Genomic DNA, 21,541 nt, shown 5'->3' on the forward strand with positions numbered 1-21,541 from the left:
GTTTAATTTTCTCAGTCTCAAATATGCATAATCAAAACTTTATGATTATTATGAGAATTAAATATGTCAAATATCACCTAGGAATGCAAGATTGGTCCAGCACTAAAAACCAATTATAATTTGCCACACTAACAGACTTGAGAGGAAAACTACATGATATATCAATAAATGCAGAAAAGACATTCAGTATCTATCATGATAAAAATATCAGTGACCTAGGATTAGAAAGAAGTGTCCTCCATGTGATAAATGCATTTATAAAAATTCACATCTAACACCATACTTAATCATGAGATTTCCCCCTAAGATCACTTTTCCCCTAAGATCAGGAACTAGGCAAGATTTTCCACTTTTACTTCTGCTTCTCAGTGTTTGATTGGAAGTTCTAGGAACTCTAGAAACATGTAAGGAAGCTCAGTCTCTAGTCATTAAGGAAATGTAGTCTCTCATGATTGTTAGAAGATCTAACAGCAGCAACAACAGTCCTATTGATAAGTGTATGGTACATCAGGAACTCGTACACTGGTGGTAGAACAGCCACTTTTGAAAAAAGTTGACAGTTCCTCTAAAAGTTAAATGTGCACTTACCATAAGACTCAGCAAGCCTACTCCCATGCATTTATGAGAATTTAAAGCATCTGTGTGAATGTTTATAGTAGCATTATTCATAAGCACAAAAACTAGACACAACCCAAATGTACTTATGAGTGAGTGGATAATCTAATTCTGTTACATTAAGGAATCCCCTGGTGGTCCAGTGGTTAAAATTCCACGCTTCCAATGTAGGGAGTATGGATTTGATACCTGTTCAGTAAACTAAGATCCTACATGTTATGTAGCATGGCCAAAAAAAATGTGTTACCTCCATACAATGGAGTTATGACCTGGTAATAGAAATGAATTCAAATGAATAGGTTATTTATACTTAACAAAAACAAAGATGGTTCTCAAATGCATTTTGCCAAATAAAGAACCTAATCTTAAAATTTATACAGTGTACGATGTACAGTTCTGTTTATGTGGCACTCTGGAAAAGGCAAAAAAGTAGGTAAAAAGAACAAATCACTAACTGTCAGGAATTAAGGGTGAAGGAAGCAACAGTTACAACTGGACATGGAACAACAGACTGGTTCCAAATAGGACAAGGAGTACATCAAGGCTGTATATTGTCACCCTGCTTATTTAATTTATATGCAGAGTACATCATGAGAAACGCTGGGCTGGAAGAAACACAAGCTGGAATCAAGATTGCCAGGAGAAATATCAATAACCTTATATATGCAGATGACACCACCCTTATGGCAGAAAGTGAAGAACTAAAGAGCCTCTTGATGAAAGTGAAGGAGGAGAGTCAAAAAGTTGGCTTAAAGCTCAACGTTCAGAAAACTAAGATCATGGCATCTGGTCCCATCACTTCATGGGAAATAGATGGGGAAACAGTGGAAACAGTGTCAGACTTTATTTTTTTGGGCTCCAAAATCACTGCTGATGGTGATTGCAGCCATGAAATTAAAAGACGCTTACTCCTTGGAAGGAAGGTTATTACCAACCTAGATAGCATATTGAAAAGCAGAGACATTACTTTGCCAACAAAGGTTTTCTAGTCAAGGCTATGGTTTTTCCAGTGGTCATGTATGGATGTGAGAGTTGGATGGTGAAGAAAGCTGAGTGCCGAAGAATTGATACTTTTGAACTGTGGTGTTGGAGAAGACTCTTGAGAGTCCCTTGGACTGCAAGAAGATCCAACCACTCCATCCTAAAGGAGATTGGTCCTGGGTGGTCATTGGAAGGACTGATGTTGAACCTGAAGCTCCAATACTTTGGCCACTTGATGTGAAGAGCTGACTCATTGGAGAAGACCCTGATGCTGGGAAGGATTAGGGGCAGGAGGAGAAGGGGATGACAGAGGATGAGATGGTTGGATGGCATCACTGACTCGATGGACATGGGTTTGGGTAAACTGCAGGAGTTGGTGATGGACAGGGAGGCCTGGTGTGCTGCAATTCATGGGGTCGCAAAGAGTCGGACACGACTGAGCAACTGAACTGAACTGAACTGAAGGGTGAAGAAAGAGCCTGAACACAAATGGGAGGACTTGAAAATTTTTTGAGGTGTTGTAATTTTTCCAGCTGTGCCTTTGGAATGGTTATAAGAATATATGTTTGTGTCAAAATCAAATAACTGTAGAACAGAAAAGTTAATTTTCTTCTATGTAAATTAAAAAAGGGGAAAAATTCAAGCATATGTGTTATCTCTCAAAACACATATGGTTTTTATAATGAGAATAACAGTGCTTGGCAAAAATAATCTTAAGTTTTATTGAACTCAAAACTTTAAAAATAATATAACCTTCTTCATGCAGGTAAACCATGATTTTATTTATTTATTTATTTTTATAAATTTATTTATTTTAGTTGGGAGCTAATTACTTTACAATATTGTAGTGGTTTTTTCCATACATTGACATGAATCAGCCATGGGTTTACATGTGTTCCCCATCCTGAACCCCCCTCCCACCTCCCTCCCCATCCCATCCCTCAGGGTCATCCCATTGCCCCAGCCCTGAGCATTTGTCTCATGCATCGAACCTGGAATGGTGTTCTGTTTCACATATGATAATATACATGTTTCAATGCTATTTTCTCAGAACGTCCCACCCTCACCTTCTCCCTCAGAGTCCATAAGACTGTTCTATGCATCTGTGTCTCTTATTCTGTCTCGCATATAGGGTTATCATTACTATCTTTCAAATTCCATATATATGCATTAGTATACTGTATTGGTGTTTTTCTTTCTGGCTTACTTCAGTCTCTATAATGGGCTCCAGTTTCATCCATCTCAATAGAACTGATTCAAATGTATTCTTTTTAATGGCTGAGTAATATTCCATTGTGTATATGTACCACAGCTTCCTTATCCATTCGTCTGCTGATGGACATCTAGGTTGCTTCCATGTCCTGGCTATTACAAACAGTGCTGCGATGACCATTGTGGTACACGTGTCTCTTTCAATTCTGGTTTCCTCGGTGTGTATGCCCAGCAGTGGGATTGCTGGGTCATATGGCAGTTCTATTCCCAGTTTTTTAAGGAATCTCCACACTGTTCTCCATAGTGGCTGTACTAGTTTGCATTCCCACCATCAGTGTAAGAGGGTTCCCTTTTCTCCACACCCTCTCCAGCATTTATTGCTTGTAGACTTTTGGATAGCAGCCATTCTGACTGGTGTGAAATGGTACCTGATTGTGGTTTTGATTTGCATTTCTCTAATAATGAGTGATGTTGAGCATCTTTTCATGTGTTTGTTAGCCATCTGTATGTCTTCTTTGGAGAAATGTCTGTTTAGTTCTTTGGCCCATTTTTTGATTGGGTCGTTTACTTTTCTGGAATTCAGCTGCAGGAGTTGCTTGTATATTTTTGAGATTAATTGTTTGTCTGTTGCTTCGTTTGCTATTATTTTCTCCCATTCTGAAGGCTGTCTTTTCACCTTTCTTATAGTTTCCTTTGTTGTGCAAAAGCTTTTAATTTTAATTAGGTCCCATTTGTTTATTTTTGCCTTTATTTCCAATATTCTGGGAGGTGGGTCATGGAGGATCCTGCTGTGATTTATGTTGGAGAGTGTTTTGCCTATGTTTTCCTCTAGGAGTTTTATAGTTTCTGGTCTTATGTTTAGATCTTTAATCCATTTTGAGTTTATTTTTGTGTATGGTGTTATAAAGTGTTCCAGTTTCATTCTTTTACAAGTGGTTGACCAGTTTGCAAGGTTTCTTTAATATCCACAAATCAATCAATGTAATACACCACATTAACAAATTGAAAGATAAAAACCATATGATTATCTCGATATATGCAGAAAAAGCCTTTGACAAAATTCAGCATCCATTTATGATAAAAACCCTCCAGAAAGCAGGAATAGAAGGAACATACCTCAACATAATAAAAGCTATACATGACAAACCCACAGCAAACATTATCCTCAATGGTGAAAAATTGAAAGCATTTCCCCTAAAGTCAGGAACAAGGCAAGCATGCCCACTTTCACCACTACTATTCAACATAGTTTTGGCCACAGCAATCAGAGCTGAAAAAGAAATAAAAGGAATACAGATAGGAAAAGAAGAAGTAAAACTCTCACTGTTTGCAGATGGCATGATCCTCTACATAGAAAACCCTAAAGATTCTACCAGAAAATTACTAGAGCTAATCAATGAATATAGTAAAGTTGCAGGATATAAAATTAACACACAGAAATCCCTTGCATTCCTATACTCCAATAATGAGAAAACAGAAAGAGAAATTAAGGAAACAATACCATTCACCACTGCAACAAAAAGAATAAAATACTTAGGAATATATCTACCTAAAGAAACAAAAGACTTATATATAGAAAACTATAAAACACTGATGAAAGAAATCAAAGAGGACACAAACAGATGGAGAAATATACCGTGTTCATGGATTGGAAGAATTAATATAGTGAAAATGAGTATACTACCCAAAGCAATCTATAGATTCAATGCAATCCCTATCAAGCTACCAACGGTATTTTTCACAGAACTAGAACAAACAATTGCACAATTTGTATGGAAATATAAGAAACCTCGAATAGCCAAAGCAATCTTGAGGAAGAAGAATGGAACTGGAGGAATCAACCTGCCTGACTTCAGGCTCTACTACAAAGCCACAGTCATCAAGACAGTGTGGTACTGGCACAAAGATAGAAATATAGATCAATGGAACAAAATAGAAAGCCCAGAGATAAATCCACGCACCTATGGACACCTTATCTTCGACAAAGGAGGCAAGAATATACAATGGAGAAAAGACAATCTCTTTAACAAGTGGTGCTGGGAAAACTGGTCAACCACTTGTAAACCATGATTTTAAAAATATAATTTCAAAAATCAACGCTAAAATACTATTAAACTAAACTAAAACTCAAATTCTGACTTTATATAAAATAAATATCCCTTGAAGAGTAGTTGATAAATAATAGGTGGTAATTATTAATTATTAGTAATGCAAACATAATTAAACAGCAATACTAATAATAACAATAATATGTGAAATCCTTATTATTTGTCATTTGTTTTTAAAAGTGGACTTTATTTTTAAATACCATAGGAATAGCTAAAATTTCTCATCCTGAACTGGTTGAAAAGATATCGCAAATAAATACTATTTTTCTGTTTTGTTTTCCTAGCATTAGTAAACTAATGTTTCCCATTCTTAATTAAGCTTTTAAATAAGCTTTCAATGATAAAATATCAAACTATATTTAAAAGCAGATGTATAAATTGCCAGCCTTTGGTACAGTATGAACAAAACCATAGGTAAGAACAATAGCAGCAGGTGGCAAGAAGTGGGAAGATCTGTGGTTACAAATGTTCATGGCAGGGTAAAAATACAGAACAGGTCGTGCCCCAGTGCAGTACTGGTTAGACTAATCATGCCTGTGTCTTGGTTCATATTCTACACATCAACAAATTTCTTCCAGTTATTGGGTTTTACCAGTAACAATGTGTGGTTGGAAGAGGTTAGATTTTTAGATTTTCAAAATGTTGTCATAGACCTGTGTGATACAGTGGGAGTCTTCAGAACCCCCCAACTTCAGGACAGAGTGTAATCCAAGTGTCGTTGCAGTGTCCAAATACTTTGGCCAAATGAATTTTTTGAGCTCTTTGGAGTGAAATAGCCTGTGCTGGTCTTGGCAGTCATATAAATAGTATAACTTTGCAGCTTGTCAGAGGTACTCTAAGTCTTTAAGTGTTTTATCCTTATCCAAACCCAAGATTTAGTTTCATTTGGTGTTACCTTCCATGAAGCAGGTAAGGGTTGATTAGGAATTTCATTTTACCCTTCTACACACATATGCACAGATGCATACGCAGATGCACAACTACATTAACTATAATGCAAGGAGCACCACTGTGGTTTTCATAATAATAACTGCAAGGTATTTAAAGGTTTCATTTTCATCCCTTTCTCACAGTGTTGAGAATCCAGTGAGTTTGATTAGGCATTTGAAGTCTATCAGTCGTCATGGTAGTGTTGGAAAAAAAAGACAATAAACATTTTTGTTAAACCTAATGGCCCTGGGCTGCATTTCCATTAGAATATGAACTTGATGATGAAATGAATGATACTGAAATCTCCTTGTTTTTTGCTAACTTCAGTCAAGACAGCTCAGAAGACAAAATCCTGAAAATACCTTTGCCCTTTTCAGTGAAGAGTTCAAACAGGTATTTTGGGTCATAGGTGGTCTTATAGGATGTGTGAAGGGGCATGGATTTTGGGCACACACAGTGAGATGAACTGTCAACTGTTCCAATTCTTTCAGTGGTCCCTACTGGTGATTTCCACCAAGATCATTACCAGTCTTTTCCCTAAGAAGTCCACTGCCCCCACCTGCATGAAACACACCTATGGTACATTAATTGAACAATAAAATTCAAGGTTTCAGAGGTTACCTGGAGGTTATTTCAGAAGGATATCTGCAACTGTTCAAGGTTATTTTTGATACATATCCTGTCCTAAATTATCTCCTATTAATGCATCCAAGATTTTCAAACACAAGAGGATTAGATAGAAAATGGAAAAAAAGAATATTTATGAGCCTTGTTAGACATTGTAATTTGGCAGTTCAGGAGGAAGCTTTGGACCCATTTGGGGTTCTTCATTGGAACTGTTGTTAGTTTGCATGAAATTCCCTAATTTCTTAATATGTTGGTAGAAGGTTTGCTTCTGCTGTTGGATTTTGATCTTTGAGAGTGTGTAGGGAATGTACTAACTTTCAGTTTCTTTCTTGGGCATTGATTCATGAATCCTTGTTCAAACAGCTGTTGCCTTTTGAACGTAGTGACCTCTTTCCTTCAAGGATTTGGGCAGGAGTTCCCTCAAATATACTGCAATTTCTTTCACCCAGATGCAGTCCTTGACCCTAATTACCAAAACCTAAAGCAGAAGATTAGTTTCTTTATAGTGCTTTGTGTCTCTGTGATACATGAAATATTAATTTTTTGGAAAATTAGCTACTCATTATTTTATTGGTATAAAAGCTCCAGAAGTATCTTTTGTAAAAAATTCTGCATACTACATATTTATGGTTCTGATTTTAAATCTTATTACATCTTATATATACATGACATCATTTACTAATTTATAATAATAGCAAATATATATAGGATAAACTAAGTACTAGGCATTATTCTCACATTTTAATCATTTAATATTCACACTTGTCTGTAAATTAATTACCATTTGTGGCTCAGTTAGTAAAGATTCTTCCTGCAATGCAGGAGACCCAGGTTCGATCCCTGGATTGGGAAGATCCCCTGGAGAAGAAAGTGGCAACCCACTCCAGTATTCTTACCTAGAGAATTTCCATGGACAGAGGAGCCTGGTGGGCTACATTACGTGGATTTGCAAAGAGTCGAACATGACTGAGCAACTAACACACACACACACTTTCTAATTTTGAAGTTGAGTAAACAGAAGCAGAGAGATTGAAAAGTTTATCAAAGATCAGTAATTCATATTTTGCCAGATCTTGTGCATGAGCAAAACCATCCCTCTTATCCATCCACTCTTACTTTTTCTTTCTCTATAAATCAAATGTGTGCAAAATGCTAAGATCTCAAAACTGAACGAGACTTGGTTTCGTCCTTGAGGTAGCTCGTGGTGTCACAGAAAAGTATGCATCTATACTAGAAGTGCCTTGGGAGTGCTACAGATGCTTAGGGAACATGGTAGCAAATACTGCATAAAGGCGTTAGGAAAGCTTTTCCAATGTTGATAGCATCTGAGCCTCACTCTGAAAGGTAGAAATTTTCAGGACAAAACAAATAACATGAAGAAAATGTAGCTGAATGACCAGGATATTGAACGAATAAGGAGATGTTGACTGTGAGATTATGAACTTAATTACAGTGGGAAATTATAGGAGGAGCTGTTATAGATTTATCTTTTACTAATTTCTGTTTTTTTTTCCAGTGTATTCTAAAGAAAGCACTTTGCAAATAGCACCTTTCATAAATAGCAGGGATCTCTATGACTCTTAGGTTTCATTTCTGCCAAGATTGATTTGAGTCTTAAAAAGGAAGCAAGAACATTAATGATATTTGAGGGAGAGGGGATTTGCAAATCACTGTATTGGTCACTGTTTTTGTAATGATAAATATTCATATCTTATTTGTGGCATTACCAAATGAATATTTAAAGAAAAATCTCATTTGTACTTCAAAACAGCAACAACAACAGCAACACTAAGTTGATAGGTTGTCTGAACCTTCAAGTTTCAGAACACTGTACCACGAATGAAGAGTAAATCCCTTTGAAGTCCCCTTGAGATTTATTTATTTTTAATTGGGGGAAAATTGCTTTACAATATTGTATTGGTTTCTGCCATACATCAACATCAATCAGCCATGATTTCATTCTTTATGTGTGTAGTGTCTTTTACTTATTTATTCACTGCCATATCCCCATTGTCTGGAAAAAATATGTAGCATCTATAACAATAAACACTTATCAAATGAATATATTAATTAGTGAAATACCTAATAGAACTTTATCTCGATCTTTCATTTGTAAGTATTCATTTGCATATCATTTGTGCAAACCCAATGCCACGCGCTACAGCTATGATTGTAAACAAGATGAACGTGGCCCTTGCCCTCATGGAACTTCTCTTAGAGTTAGAGACTACATTTTAAATAATATCCTAATAAATAAATGCATGCAAACATGGTAAGTTCTACTAAAGCAAAGTATATGTTTATAATAGGACATATAGCAAGGAAATGAACCTATTTTGGGTGGACTGTGTGACTTGGAAATCAGAGCAGTACAGAAAGGTAAGGGCTTTCCTGGTGGCTCAGTGGTAAAGAACCCACCTGCTAAGGCAGAAGATGCAGATTCAATCCCTCTGTCGGGAAGATTGCCTGCAGAAGGAAATGGCAACCCACTCGAGTATTCATGCCGGGCATAACTTAGCGACTGAACAACAACAACAGCATCTTCATGTACTTACCCTTATTAAAAAAAAATTAAATTTTATTCTCTAGTGGTAAAAGAGCATATGTTGTTTTCTCCTCCCAAAGGTTTATGCTTGGTGCTCCTCTGAAGTTACACATCTGTACACATGTAGTGGATTATGTCTGTAGATGCCCCCCCATTCATTCTGCACCTTTTTCTACCCTGCACTGTGTCCCAGCAAGCAGATATCTATGACTGACAGCAACTGCTGGTTCTCATGATCCCTAACTACTGTTTAGATTTGACCAGTGGGGGGCTTCAGCAGCAGATTCAGTTCAGTTCAGTCGCTCAGTTGTGTCCGACTCTCTGCGACCCCATGAACTGCAGCACGCCAGGCCTCCCTGTCCATCACCAACTCCCAGAGTCTACCAAAACTCATGTTCATTGAGTCGGTGATGCCATCCAACCATCTCATCCTCTGTCGTCCCCTTCTCCTCCCGCCCCCAATCCTACCCAGCATTAGGGTCTTTTCCAATGAGTCAACCCTTCGCATGAGGTGGCCAAAGTATTGGAGCTTCAGCTTCAACATCAGGCCTTCCAATGAACACCCAGGATTGATGTCTTTTAGGATGGATTGATTGGATCTCCTTGCAGTCCAAGGGACTCTCAAGAGTCTTCTCCAACACTACAGTTCAAAAGCATCAATTCTGCGGCGCTCAGCTTTCTTCACCGTCCAACTCTCACATGCATACATGACCACTGGAAAAACCATAGCCTTGACTAGACGGACCTTTGTTGGCAAAGTAATGTCTCTGCTTTTCAATATGCTATCTAGGTTGGCCATAACCTTCCTTCCAAGGAGTAAGCGTCTTTTAATTTCATGGCTGCAGTCACCATCAGCAGTGATTCTGGAGCCCAAAAAAGTAAAGTCTGACACTGTTTCCACTGCTTCCACATCTATTTCCCACGGAGTGATGGGACCAGATGCCATGATCTTAGTTTTCTGAACGTTGAGCTTTAAGCCAACTTTTTCACTCTCCTCCTTCACCTTCATCAAGAGGCTCTTCAGTTCTTCTTCACTCTCTGCCATAAGGGTGGTGTCATCTGCATATCTGAGGTTATTGATATTTCTCCCGGCAATCTTGACTCCAGCTCGTGTTTCTTCCAGCCCAGCGTTTCTCATGATGTACCCTGCATATAAGTTAAATAAGCAGGGTGACAATATACAGCCTTGACGGACTCCTTTTCCTATTTGGAACCAGTCTGTTGTTCCATGTCCAGTTCTAACTGTTGCTACCTGACCTGCATACAGGTTTCTCAAGAGACAGGTCAGATGGTCTGGTATTCCCATCTCTTTCAGAATTTTCCACAGTTTATTGTGATCCACACAGTCAAAGGCTTTGGCATAGTCAATAAAGCAGAAATAGATGTTTTTCCGGAACTCTCTTGCTTTTTCGATGATCCAGCGGATATTGGCAATTTGATCTCTGACAAAAGAGAGGCTGGGGTATATTATTTCCTTGACTCCCTTCATGCCTGTCTGTGGTTGGCAGTGGCTACGTTCCTGTGCCTAAGCACACAGGATCTGACAGATTTCCTCTTCCCCACCTTTACTTGTCTCCAGGTTCAATTATCTACTTCTTCTCCTTGCTCTGTAGGCCCAAGGGTGATAAAGGTTTCCGGGTACTGTTAGTTGTAGTGAGCTTCCCTGACTGTTATCTTTTTCTCTTAATCCTGCCCACAGCCTTTAAGTAGTCCTTTTAATAAACTCATCAGTTACTCTGAGTTAACCATCTCTGGCTTCCCTAGTGGCTCAGTGGTAAAGAATCCCCCTGTCAGTGCAGGAGATGCAGGTTCGATCTCTGGATTGGAAAGGTATTCTGGAAAAGGATATGGCAACCCATTCCAGTATTCTCTCCTCAGAAATCCCATGGACAGAGGAGCCTGGTGGGCTACAGTCCCTAGGGTCATAAAAGAGTTGGATGAGGCTTAGTGACTAAACAGCAATAACTATCTCTACCCTACTAGGACAGTATGAGTAGACATACTTTTTCTTGTTCAAAGTGAGAGGAAAACTGAAAAGTGTGTAAAGAGCAAATTATTGTAAAATGAATTTTTAAGTAAACAGAGAAGTTGCTTGTTATATTCCAAAGAACAGAGACCTTGAAATCAGGTGGACCTCGTTTGTTTCAGGCTCCAACACTTCCTACCTGTGGGACCTGAGACAAGTTACTTAATGTCTTTTGTGTCTCAGGATTCTCACATGTAAAGTGGGGATGACAAGTCCTAACAGGACTGTTGTGAGAAGTATTGATAATACACAGGGTGCACCTAGCATTTTGTAGCCACTCAATAAATAGAGCTTTTATCACATAGAAATAACTTCTGCCGAAAAGGACACACTCAAGCCACATGTTCTTTTGAGGGAGAGAAAACTATTATGATTTCACAAGGCAGAAAAATAAGAAAATTATGTGCCCACTTTTGCTTTTTTTTCCATAAAGCTTATTATTTAGGTAAATGTGCTTTGATTGTATCCACTAATATAGAGAAATGTGTTTGGAGTTTATAAAATTAAATAGCATCATAAGACACCACCTCTCCTCAGGCCATCAGTTCTAAAGTACTTCTGATAAAGGTATAAAATCTTACTAAATAGCATAATTCATCTTGAGACTATAAAAAGAGACAAATATATTTATTTTTAAATTTATTTAAAAAATTTCGTCTAGAAAAATGAACCTCTAGATGAACCTAGAACCTGTTATACAGAGTGAAGTGAGTCAGAAAGAGAAAGATAAATATCGTATTCTAATGCACATATACGGAATCTAGAAAAATGTTTCTGAAGAATTTATTTACAGAGCAGCAATGGAGAAACAGACAGAGAATAGACTTACAGACACAGCGAGAGGGGAGGAGAGGGTGAGATGTATGGAAAGAGTAAATAAAAAAAAAATTTCCTCTTATGGACATAATATGAAATTCATTAGATAGCAATATTGTGTTCATTTGCTACAAATATCCTAAAATTCTTCTAACAATTTACTTGGCAGAAATGTCAACGTTTGATCTATAAAGTATGCATATATATATATATATATTTTTTTTCACATAAGTCCTTAGGATGAGTTAGTTTTTTTGAAATTTTATAAAAGAGTGGTGGGTCTTTTGAAAAATGTGTATTTTGCACCGAAAACAACGAAGATTTTTTTACTCTTCAATTTTCTCTTTGAAGTTTTCAAAGGACGTATTTTTCCAATTAAAACTTTTTATCATTAAGTAGTATCTCAATCAGAACTTTACCTCCTTTGATGTCAGATGTCTTATGTGAATGTATTTCTAGAAAATACCTTATTTGCAGTTGGACCTTTGTGTATACCCAAGTGAAATAGTCTTTTCATGGGATCCTTTTAAATATGTGAGCATTTATTAAGTCCTCTTAGAATAGTTGGAAGTAGTACTAATTGATGCTTTAGAAAAAGCTGTTCTAAATATAGGAAATGACACATTTCTATGCTTCTACAGGTTTAAGCTTGAACTTAAGAGCTGCGTATGCTACCAAAACTGACATGATACTGTGGTCTCTTTTCTAGTTATTAGCTTTAAAGAGGTAACTGTCAACTATTCAAGGGTACCAGGTAAAGTCATACAAGAAAAGAAATGGAACTTTAGAATATAGAAGAAAAAAGGCCTGAATGTGCTGTGGGACTAGTTAGTGTTAATCATGCCAAGGAAAGAACAGATATTGCTGGTTATGCCAAGCAGAATGTGATGGTGTTTGATGTGGAAATTTGAAAAGAAACTGTACTTTTTAGAACATTAGGATATCACCCTTTCAGCTTAGATTTTATTGGTTTCTAGCAAAGCAGATCTGTATGATAGTTTTGGAAACACTCAGTTGTTTAGGAAATGAGAAAGTTCTGCCTTAAATGTCAATGGGCAAGAAAAATGCAGAGCTTTAGGAAGGATATGTGTATCATCAACATTGTTTTCTCAGTTTTCTTTTTATGTTGCTTTTAGCAAATGTTTTCCACAGTTATGTGTTTATGGAGAGTCTTACACAGAATTACTTACCTTATATGCATAATCCTTTGTAGAAAATGTACTAAATCCAAGAATTGTAAATAAAATTGTAGGAGAAGGAATAGTTCAGCAAGAATCAGCTCAGATTACCTTCGCAGTCAGGACTTCACTGTTACTACCTCTTGGATTAGGAGTTCCTCTTTGGTGGTTTTATGATGCTTATCCATATTTTTTATATGTTTTTAACATAAAGAACTACCTTTATGTATATGAACGTCTCCTGATGGTGAGCACCATTTTTACCAAACACTGAGTTAAGTCCTGGTCCAGAAAAAGAACTCAATAATTGTTTGGAATTATTAAACAAATGTTAGAAAACTGAATGAATAAAAATCAGGTTTAAGCATAATAATATTTATGTTATATAACTCAGTTACACACGTTGTTAACTTAATGATGGAAATGGAAAAATAACAATTAGGTTTATAAATAATAGCTGATACTTATTTTGTGCAACTCAGTTACATATATTATCTACTTATAGCAGATTGTGTATTATTCATATCCATTGTTTTATAGGGCTTCCCAGGTGGCTCAGTGGTAAAGAATCTGCCTGAAGTGCAGGAGATGTGGGTTTGATCCCTGGGTCAGGAACATCCCCTGGAAAAAGAAATGGCAACCCACTCCAGTATTCTTGCCTGGGAAATCCCGTGTTTAGAGAAGCCTGGTGGGCTGCAGGCCACAGGGTCACAAAAGACCAGACATAACTTAATGACTAAGCAACAATTATTTTATAGATCAGCACAAGAAGAGCAACTTGACAGATGATGGGTAGACATCCCAGTTACTGTGTACCAAACAGCACACATTCATTTTTCATCAGCATATTTCAGAGTTGGCTGAGACTGTGGATGAAGAATTACAGGTTCTGAGGTTTGCTCTGGCTCTGTGGTTTCTACATTCAGAGCCCTCTGCTTAAAATTTGTGTGATATTTTTACTAAGTGAAACCATGGTAACCACTCATCTAGGATTGGGGTTTGTGAAGAGCCGTCCGGGGAGCATTCTGTATAGATCATGGGTTCTGGTATCCAATGACTATCACTTTCACATTCAGTTTTCTGCCAATTGCTTGATTTATGACCTAGAGTAAGTAAATTTCATTGCTTCTCACATTTTCATTTCCCATTTGATGTATGTTTAAAACTATTTTATAAATTTTGGCAAATGCAGTTATTCAAAAAAAGGACATAAGGCAGATAAATCTGTGAAAAATCATGGGAACATAAGCATATGCAGAATTCCCCAAAGAACCAGAGGGAATTTTTATCCCCTACTTGGACTGCAGCCGTAGCTCATTTATACCTCTTTCACTTACTATACTGCAGTTGTTGTTGTTTTCTTCAGTTCTATAAATATGTTACAATCTTTCTACCTCAGGGCTTTTACACAGGTTATTATCTTTACCTAAAAGCACTCCCCACAGACACATAAACATCAACACAAACATACATAGACACCTTTCTGTATGTTAGGTTCCTTTTCATGTTTTTTTGGCCTAACATTGTCACTTCTTCAGAGAAAATGTCCCTGATCACTTCATAAAGAAAGACCTTTTTATTATTCTTCGTTGTATAACCATGCCTGTATTTTCACAGCGTTTCAGACAGTTTATATATGTATATACATATTGTTTGATCAGTGTCTGACACTCTACTTGAGTGAAAGTCCCATGAGGGCAGAAATTATATGTCAACCTTATTCACCACTGTATACCTAATATCAACACAGAGCCTGCAGAGAGCAAAAACCCAAGTAATGTCTTCTCCGTGACTAGGTGAATACAGAGATGAATCAAATGATGGAAAATACTGATAGCATTAATGAGCATAAAGCTTAGTCTCACCCTATACTGGTTTATAAAATAATAATATCTACATGTGTGATGGCCTTCCCATGTGGCGCTAGTGATAAAGAACCTGCCTGCCAATGCAGGAGACTTAAGAGACGCTGGTTTGATCCCTGGATCGGGAAGATTCCCCTGGAGGAGGAAGTGGCAACCCACTCCAGTATTCTTGCCTGGAGAATCCCTATGGACAGAGGAGCCTGGCAGGCTACAGTCTGTAGGGTTGCAAAGAGTAGGGACAGACTGAAGTGACTTAGCATGCACGTCACCAGTGTGATCATCATCTTTAGCTCAACGGTTTTTGAACATACATTCTGGATTCAATAGATTAAGGTGACTAGTATTATTATAGAGTCCCCATCAAGGCCATTCTCAGAGGACCAAGGCATTTCTCTCTGTTTCTTATATCTTTACTAGTAACTATCACCATCTTCCATCTGTGTACTACCCCCCTCCAAAGAATATTTATTCATTTATTTATATGTTCTTCTATGGTAAAAGACTGTTTTTAGCCAGAGCCCAGTAACAAAAACAGATCATTTAATATTAAACATCAGTGTTTTAAAGTAATTAGCCTCCAACTAAAATTAAAAAAATTTTAAAAAATCAGTGTTTTCTAAATGAAATAAAATATTAGACCATATTACAAAAGATTCACAGGCATAAAACCTTACTAGGACAGATTTTTCCTGTGCGGTTCCTTGGATGTAGTATAGAAAACTCTAGTCAGTCCTTAACTAAGGGAGATTGTATGATATTTGAGTAGGATTTCAATATGAGTTTTGTAGGCCTTAGGGAATCCCTCTTCAAAAGGATAATTTCCTTTCTTATCATTATGGAGTCCCAGAAAGCTAAGTGAAAGAAAGTCAAAGTGTTAGTTGCCAGAGACTGGGTCAATTTATAATTCTTTCTTGCATCCCTTTCTAGTTCACATTTTATTTGCACCCTGATGATTATTTGAAACTAGTTAAATACATTTTTTTTTTATAAAACAGGAAGATAAAATCCATACTGCTGGGTTTATCTGCATTTCATCTATTCAATCATGTCTTATTTCTGTAGAACCGCTTTCAAAAATTGTCATTTTTTTCCCAAGATTCTTATTTTTCTCAAAGGACAGTTCACATTGGTACCTCTGCTTGTCTTTATTTGAATTCATGCATTTGAAAAGTTCTTAGAAATCTGGAGTTAATTCATGAGCTGATTATAAAATAGCTAAAAAGTATTGACCAGAACAATGTAGTTGGAGTTTAGTTAACTTGTTTGCCTTATAATAAATATGATAATTACTGTCATGCTGGAGAAGGCTCTTGAGAGTCCCTTGGACAGCAAGGAGATCAAACCAATCAATCCTAAAGGAAATCAACCCTGAATATTCATTGGAAGGACTGATGCTGAGGCTGAAGCTCCAATACTTTGGCTACCTGATATGAAGAGCTGACTCACTGGAAAAGACCCTGATGCTGGGGAAACTTGAGGACAAGAGGAGAAGGGGGCAACAGAGGATAAGATGGTTGAAAGGCATCACTGACTCAATGGACATGAGTTTGAGCAAACTCAGGGAGATAGTGAAGGATGGAGAAGGCTGGCATGCTGCATTTCATGGGGTCGCAAAGAGTCAGACACGACTTAGTGAGTGAACAATATATCTACATATCTATCTATCTGTATATCTGTACACACATATACTGCCACCGCTGCGGCTGCTAAGTCGCTTCAGTCGTGTCTGACTCTGTGCCACCCCATAGACGGCAGCCCACCAGGCTCCCCCGTCCCTGGGATTCTCCAGGCAAGAACACTGGAGTGGGTTGCCATTTCCTTCTCCACACACATATACTAAGTACCTATAAAATATCAAGAAAAAGCCTAACAACACACTAGAAAAACCATAAAATTGCTTATTCATTAAAGGGTTATAATTGGCTATGAAATATATGAAAACATGTTCAATCTGTTACACAAAGAATAAAACAAGTTTTTAGTTTTCTATTTGTTGGCTTTTTATTTTATTCAAAATTAAAACAATGGATACTGTCTAGAGTTGGCCAGGAAATTTCATAAGGAAATGGATTCCATCTCATACTATTTGTGGAAGTATGAAAAGATAAAGCTTTCAGGGAGGTCAGTTTGGCATTATTTATCCAAATGGTAAATGTTCATGTTCTTCAAACCAGCAATTGTATATCTAAGCGTTTCCTCTTAGAGAAATACTCAATATGTGCAAAAGAAGGCATATGTCAGAATACTCACAGCAGTATTCCAGGGCTGAGGACTGCCCTGGGATTAACATGAGGAAGTGAGGAGTGATGGGAACAGGGGTGTGCAGGGGCATGGGGTCATTCATTGCTGGGAGCATACAGTTACAGGGACATCCAATTGTGGAGGCAGAGTCCTATCTAGGGACATTCTTTCTTCTGGCAGATCAGTCCTCTAGGAGGGGAGGGACTGTTACATGGAGCACAGGAATATTGTCCCTTGACCCCTGCCTATTGACCAGTTTTTGTACTAAACTATGTATGCTTCCTCTTTCCAGCCTCTTGATCACCCATTAATATGTTATGGATGTGTTGAAAGGAGGATAAGGTATAAAAAGAAGGGCTTCAGTTAATAATAGTAATTTGAATGTCAGTTCACTAGGTTTTATTTATTTCACTGTTTTAAAACCAAATGGTTAGATTTATCCAAAGACGATCCAAATTGTTGTCCTCATAACTCCCCAAATGAATTTAAACGTTAGTTTCTTTTTTGGCAGACCCTTTAACAAATAGTGAAGGCTCAAAACTGGAAGAGGAGCTGTTTATTTCTCATAACTGTTTGACAAAAATCTCAAAACACTTCGCCTGAAAATATAGAAACAAAACAAATTCACTTAGTTCTAAACCCCAGGTGGTACTTTTCAATAGTATTTTCCTGAAACGGTCATCACGAGAATTAAAACTATTTGTTGATTTCTGCTAATAATTTCTTATTGTTAAAACTTGCCATTTTGAATTTTCAGGTATGAATATAAGCAAGAGTGAGATAGCAAAAGAAACTTCATTAAAACCATCTCGGAGATCCTTGCCTTGCCTGGCCCAGAGCTACGCTTACTCAAAGAGCCTGAGCCAGTCTACCTCGCTCTTTCAGTCAATTGAGAGTGAATCTCAGGATCCCACTTCTGTAACCTCAATCTCCGCTGACAAAGCAGAGCAAGGTGAGCTCTACTTTCTTGTTTAACTTACAAAGAGCAGTGTCTTCCAACTCTCTATCTCTCTCTCCCTCCCTCTTGCCCTCTCTTCCTTTCTTCAAATTAGTATTTATAGAGTCTTCAGAAAGGAGACTGGCATCGGAAAGAGAGCAGTAGCCCCTGACAGTCAGACAAAAGGCCGTTCCTTGGCCAGATGTGTCCTTAAGGCCTTTATGTCCTTAAAAGTAGCCAACACCATGCAGATATGGACCTACTTTCTGTTGGCAGAAGACAGACCAGCCACCCAAATCACTGGCTCATTAGCATTCCTAGTGAGAATTTATTACCAGTAATTAAATATGCCAGCAATAATAAACTTGGCTCCCTTAAAAAAAAAAGACCCAAAACTTTAAATAATACTGACTGTAAAGCAATAAAGATTTGGTCGCATGAAGATGTGATTGGACAAGTGTTGGCAACCAAAACTACACACAGTTGCCCATTTGAGAAACCATTATGCCTTTAGACAACCCCTTTTCACAAGAGTCAGGAGTCAAAATACAACCAGGCCCCTTGTCATTCAGTGGATGGGTGTTTTATTATTTTTTTTCCCATCTATCTCTAAAAGCTTTTATGTTATGAAAACTTATTTCCTTATGATTCCTGAAGCTTGCTTCCTCCTCTAAATAAATTGAAAATTCTGATATTCTCTTTTCAATAGTATTGGGAAATTACTGCCTATTTTAAATAGCTTACATCCATGGCCAGTAAGGAAAGTGGCTAATTGTTCAAGAAAATCAAAGTGCTAAAATGTAAGATAGAAGTCTTTCTCATTTCAACTCATTAACTTAAAAAATTTTTTCTCCATGTTTGGCAGTCATTTGGATATTAGTCACTACGGTCATTTTTCTAATCATTGTTATGTCTTTAGTCCCCCAAACTACAAAGTCTTTTTGCTGTTCTTCCAGTTAACACTGAGGAAGAGAGAAATGATTCTGTGCTCAAATGTTCTTTCACCGACCTCAGTGATTTTTGCCTGGGTGAGTTGATTTTTGGTATTTTCTTCCTCCTTTCCACTGCTCCAAAAGTAAACTGTCTTCAAATTTAAAACATTATTTTTTAAGAAAAAATTTCATGTTTAGTCTTTAACATTTGATGGATGAGAATAAAAGGTTAAAGTATTGTTAAGGTATGTCATGTACAGTTTGAAAATCAAACACAGAAAGTTTTAAATGAACAACAATCCTGTAACTGAAAAAAGAAAAAATTCTTCAGTCTTCTGGAAATTTCCTTCATTTCTCTATGAATAAATACATTTATACTACTATGTATAGATTTATCAAATTTCAGTATTATCTGTTGATCTCTTGTGCTAGATGAAAGCTTATTAGTCCATTTGTATGCCTTTCATTCTTTTCAGTTACATTGTCATTTAAAATTTTAAATCTCTTCAGATTAAATTTGTAACTTTAAATCGTATGTTTTTTTAATAAAAAAAATGCAGTATCACTTCTTTTTCTATAATTCCAAATTACGGCCTCTGTGCTACTCTTGAATACTCTTAGAGTCGAGGTCAAATAAACTCTCCTTTCCCACCCTCTATCAAATACTCAAAGTCATGTCACATTATGTTTATTTTGTTGCTTATATCATATCACAAACTTTTGTTAGTTTTATTTTCCTAGATCATCTAAATTTTTTCTCGGGAAAAGAAAAATATTCCTTTTTCTAAATACTTCAATTATATTTCAGCTTCTTGTTTTTATATCCTTTATCTCATTCTTCCTTAAGAAATTCTTAAGTGGTGTACATTGACTTTCATTGAATTACTGCATTAATTCCATTTTCTAATTTCCCCACATATTCTTCTTTCTTAGTTTTCATTCTTGTTTTTTTTTCAGAATATATCCTTAACTACCTGTGAATATTGATGTGAGATGCAATCTTTTTAAGTTATTCTGTATCTGAGATGACTTCTGTTGGTTCTTACATTTGATTGATAATTCTTTGTTTATAAAATTCTGCATTAAAAATAATTTCCTTTGAAATTTGGTGGTTAATTCAATGCCATCTAACATCTGTTATTACTGTTAGAAATTCCTTCGTAGTTGATTTTTCTTCTCTGTGTACCTTTCTATTATATTTACTTTTTTTGTTATAAAATTATACAACATTATTTTTATATATTTGTGTATGTGTTTTAGTTCATCCCACTCTAGAGATCGTTTGTCCTTTATATTTGTCTTATGCCTCCTTTCTACTTCTGTGATACTTTTTCCACAATTTATGCACTTTTGTTTCCCTTCTTTTTCTCTTTCGGGAAATCCAGTTAAAAGCCTGACATTTTCTCTCATCTCATGGTTTTGATTTCTGCCTCAGTTCAGGAAGATTCCTGGAATTTTTCCTCAAAATCTCTTTTCATTTATGTGTGAGGGTCAGGGCGGGGGATGCAACAGTATATGTATACTTAGTTTCCAATACTGTTTTTTGTTTTCAGGATGTAACTTTTTCAGAGTATCCTATTATATTTCATGAATACAGCATCTCTGATCTCTCTAACAACACTTGGCTATTGTCCTAAGTTTTCCTTTGGGTTGTAAATTTTAGACTGTTTTCCCAGGGATCATTTTTAGCTGTAGAATTTTCTCAAATTTCTAGTGATTTTTGGTCCTCTGTTTACATTTAGGAAAGACTGATGCAAAGCTGGATACAAGGACAAGTCTTAGAAACAGAAAACATCTATGCTACAGTGAGTGGTTAAGGAATTATTACTTAGATGATCCACCCATGTCAGACTGAGGACCGTACTCTAAAGTGCCAATGCCCGCATTACTCTCTTATGCTGTGAATTTCTGTAGAGAAATGGTTTCTGTTTCCCTATTCTATTGTTTTGTTTTCTGTTGCCTGTTTTGGTTCTCAACATGTTTTCATCCTCAGTTGGATTCTTTCCCTCTGTTTATCTGCCATCTTTGAGTCCAGACATCTCCAGGATTTGTCTAAGGAGAGTCACTCTCTCTTCTTACCTCTGAACATATTCTAGGCTAAGCTGCTCCATTAGTTAACACTTCCATCAGAATTTTGCCTTCTAGAACACTCTGGTAGATTTTTACTTTTTAATAGTTATCTGAAGTCTCCAGAGGAAGGGGCAACAAACATACCTGAAAGCTCATTCAGCCACCTTGAACTCTTGCTTCTTTACACTGTCAACAAGTTAATGATAAATGACTCTTTGATGAGATATTTTATCATATAGAACAGAGGGGGAAATCTGTGGAATACTTACTGTAGAGACTCAGTACCCAATTTTACATCTAAAAATTTATCCCAAGAAAAATAATATTAGAAATTAAAATCATTTTTTCTCACAGCTTATTGTTTATAGTCATTATCAAATTTAAAAACAGAAGCAAATTATACTACCTCACACCAGGCAGAATGGCCATCATGCAAAACTCGACAAATATTGGAGATG

At 36.7% G+C, this 21,541-nt stretch overlaps 1 protein-coding gene across 4 annotated transcripts in view; it reads left to right on the plus strand.

The window, feature by feature from the left end:
- Positions 1-21,541, plus strand: part of ANO3 (anoctamin 3) — a 486,839-nt gene that overhangs the window by 253,071 nt on the left and 212,227 nt on the right. For 3 of the 4 annotated variants that reach the window (XM_081543183.1, XM_081543186.1, XM_081543185.1), the window contains 2 exons: positions 17,902-18,096; positions 19,038-19,109. In XM_081543183.1, coding sequence (XP_081399309.1) covers positions 17,902-18,096; positions 19,038-19,109 — 267 coding nt within the window. Of the gene's footprint in view, positions 1-17,901; positions 18,097-19,037; positions 19,110-20,755; positions 20,819-21,541 lie in introns of all 4 variants that reach the window. The other variant, XM_081543184.1, reaches the window with a different exon arrangement.

This window comes from Giraffa tippelskirchi, chromosome 11, assembly GCF_054371585.1.
Source record: "Giraffa tippelskirchi isolate mGirTip1 chromosome 11, T2T-mGirTip1v1.2.pri, whole genome shotgun sequence".
Taxonomy (NCBI): Eukaryota; Metazoa; Chordata; class Mammalia; order Artiodactyla; family Giraffidae; genus Giraffa; species Giraffa tippelskirchi.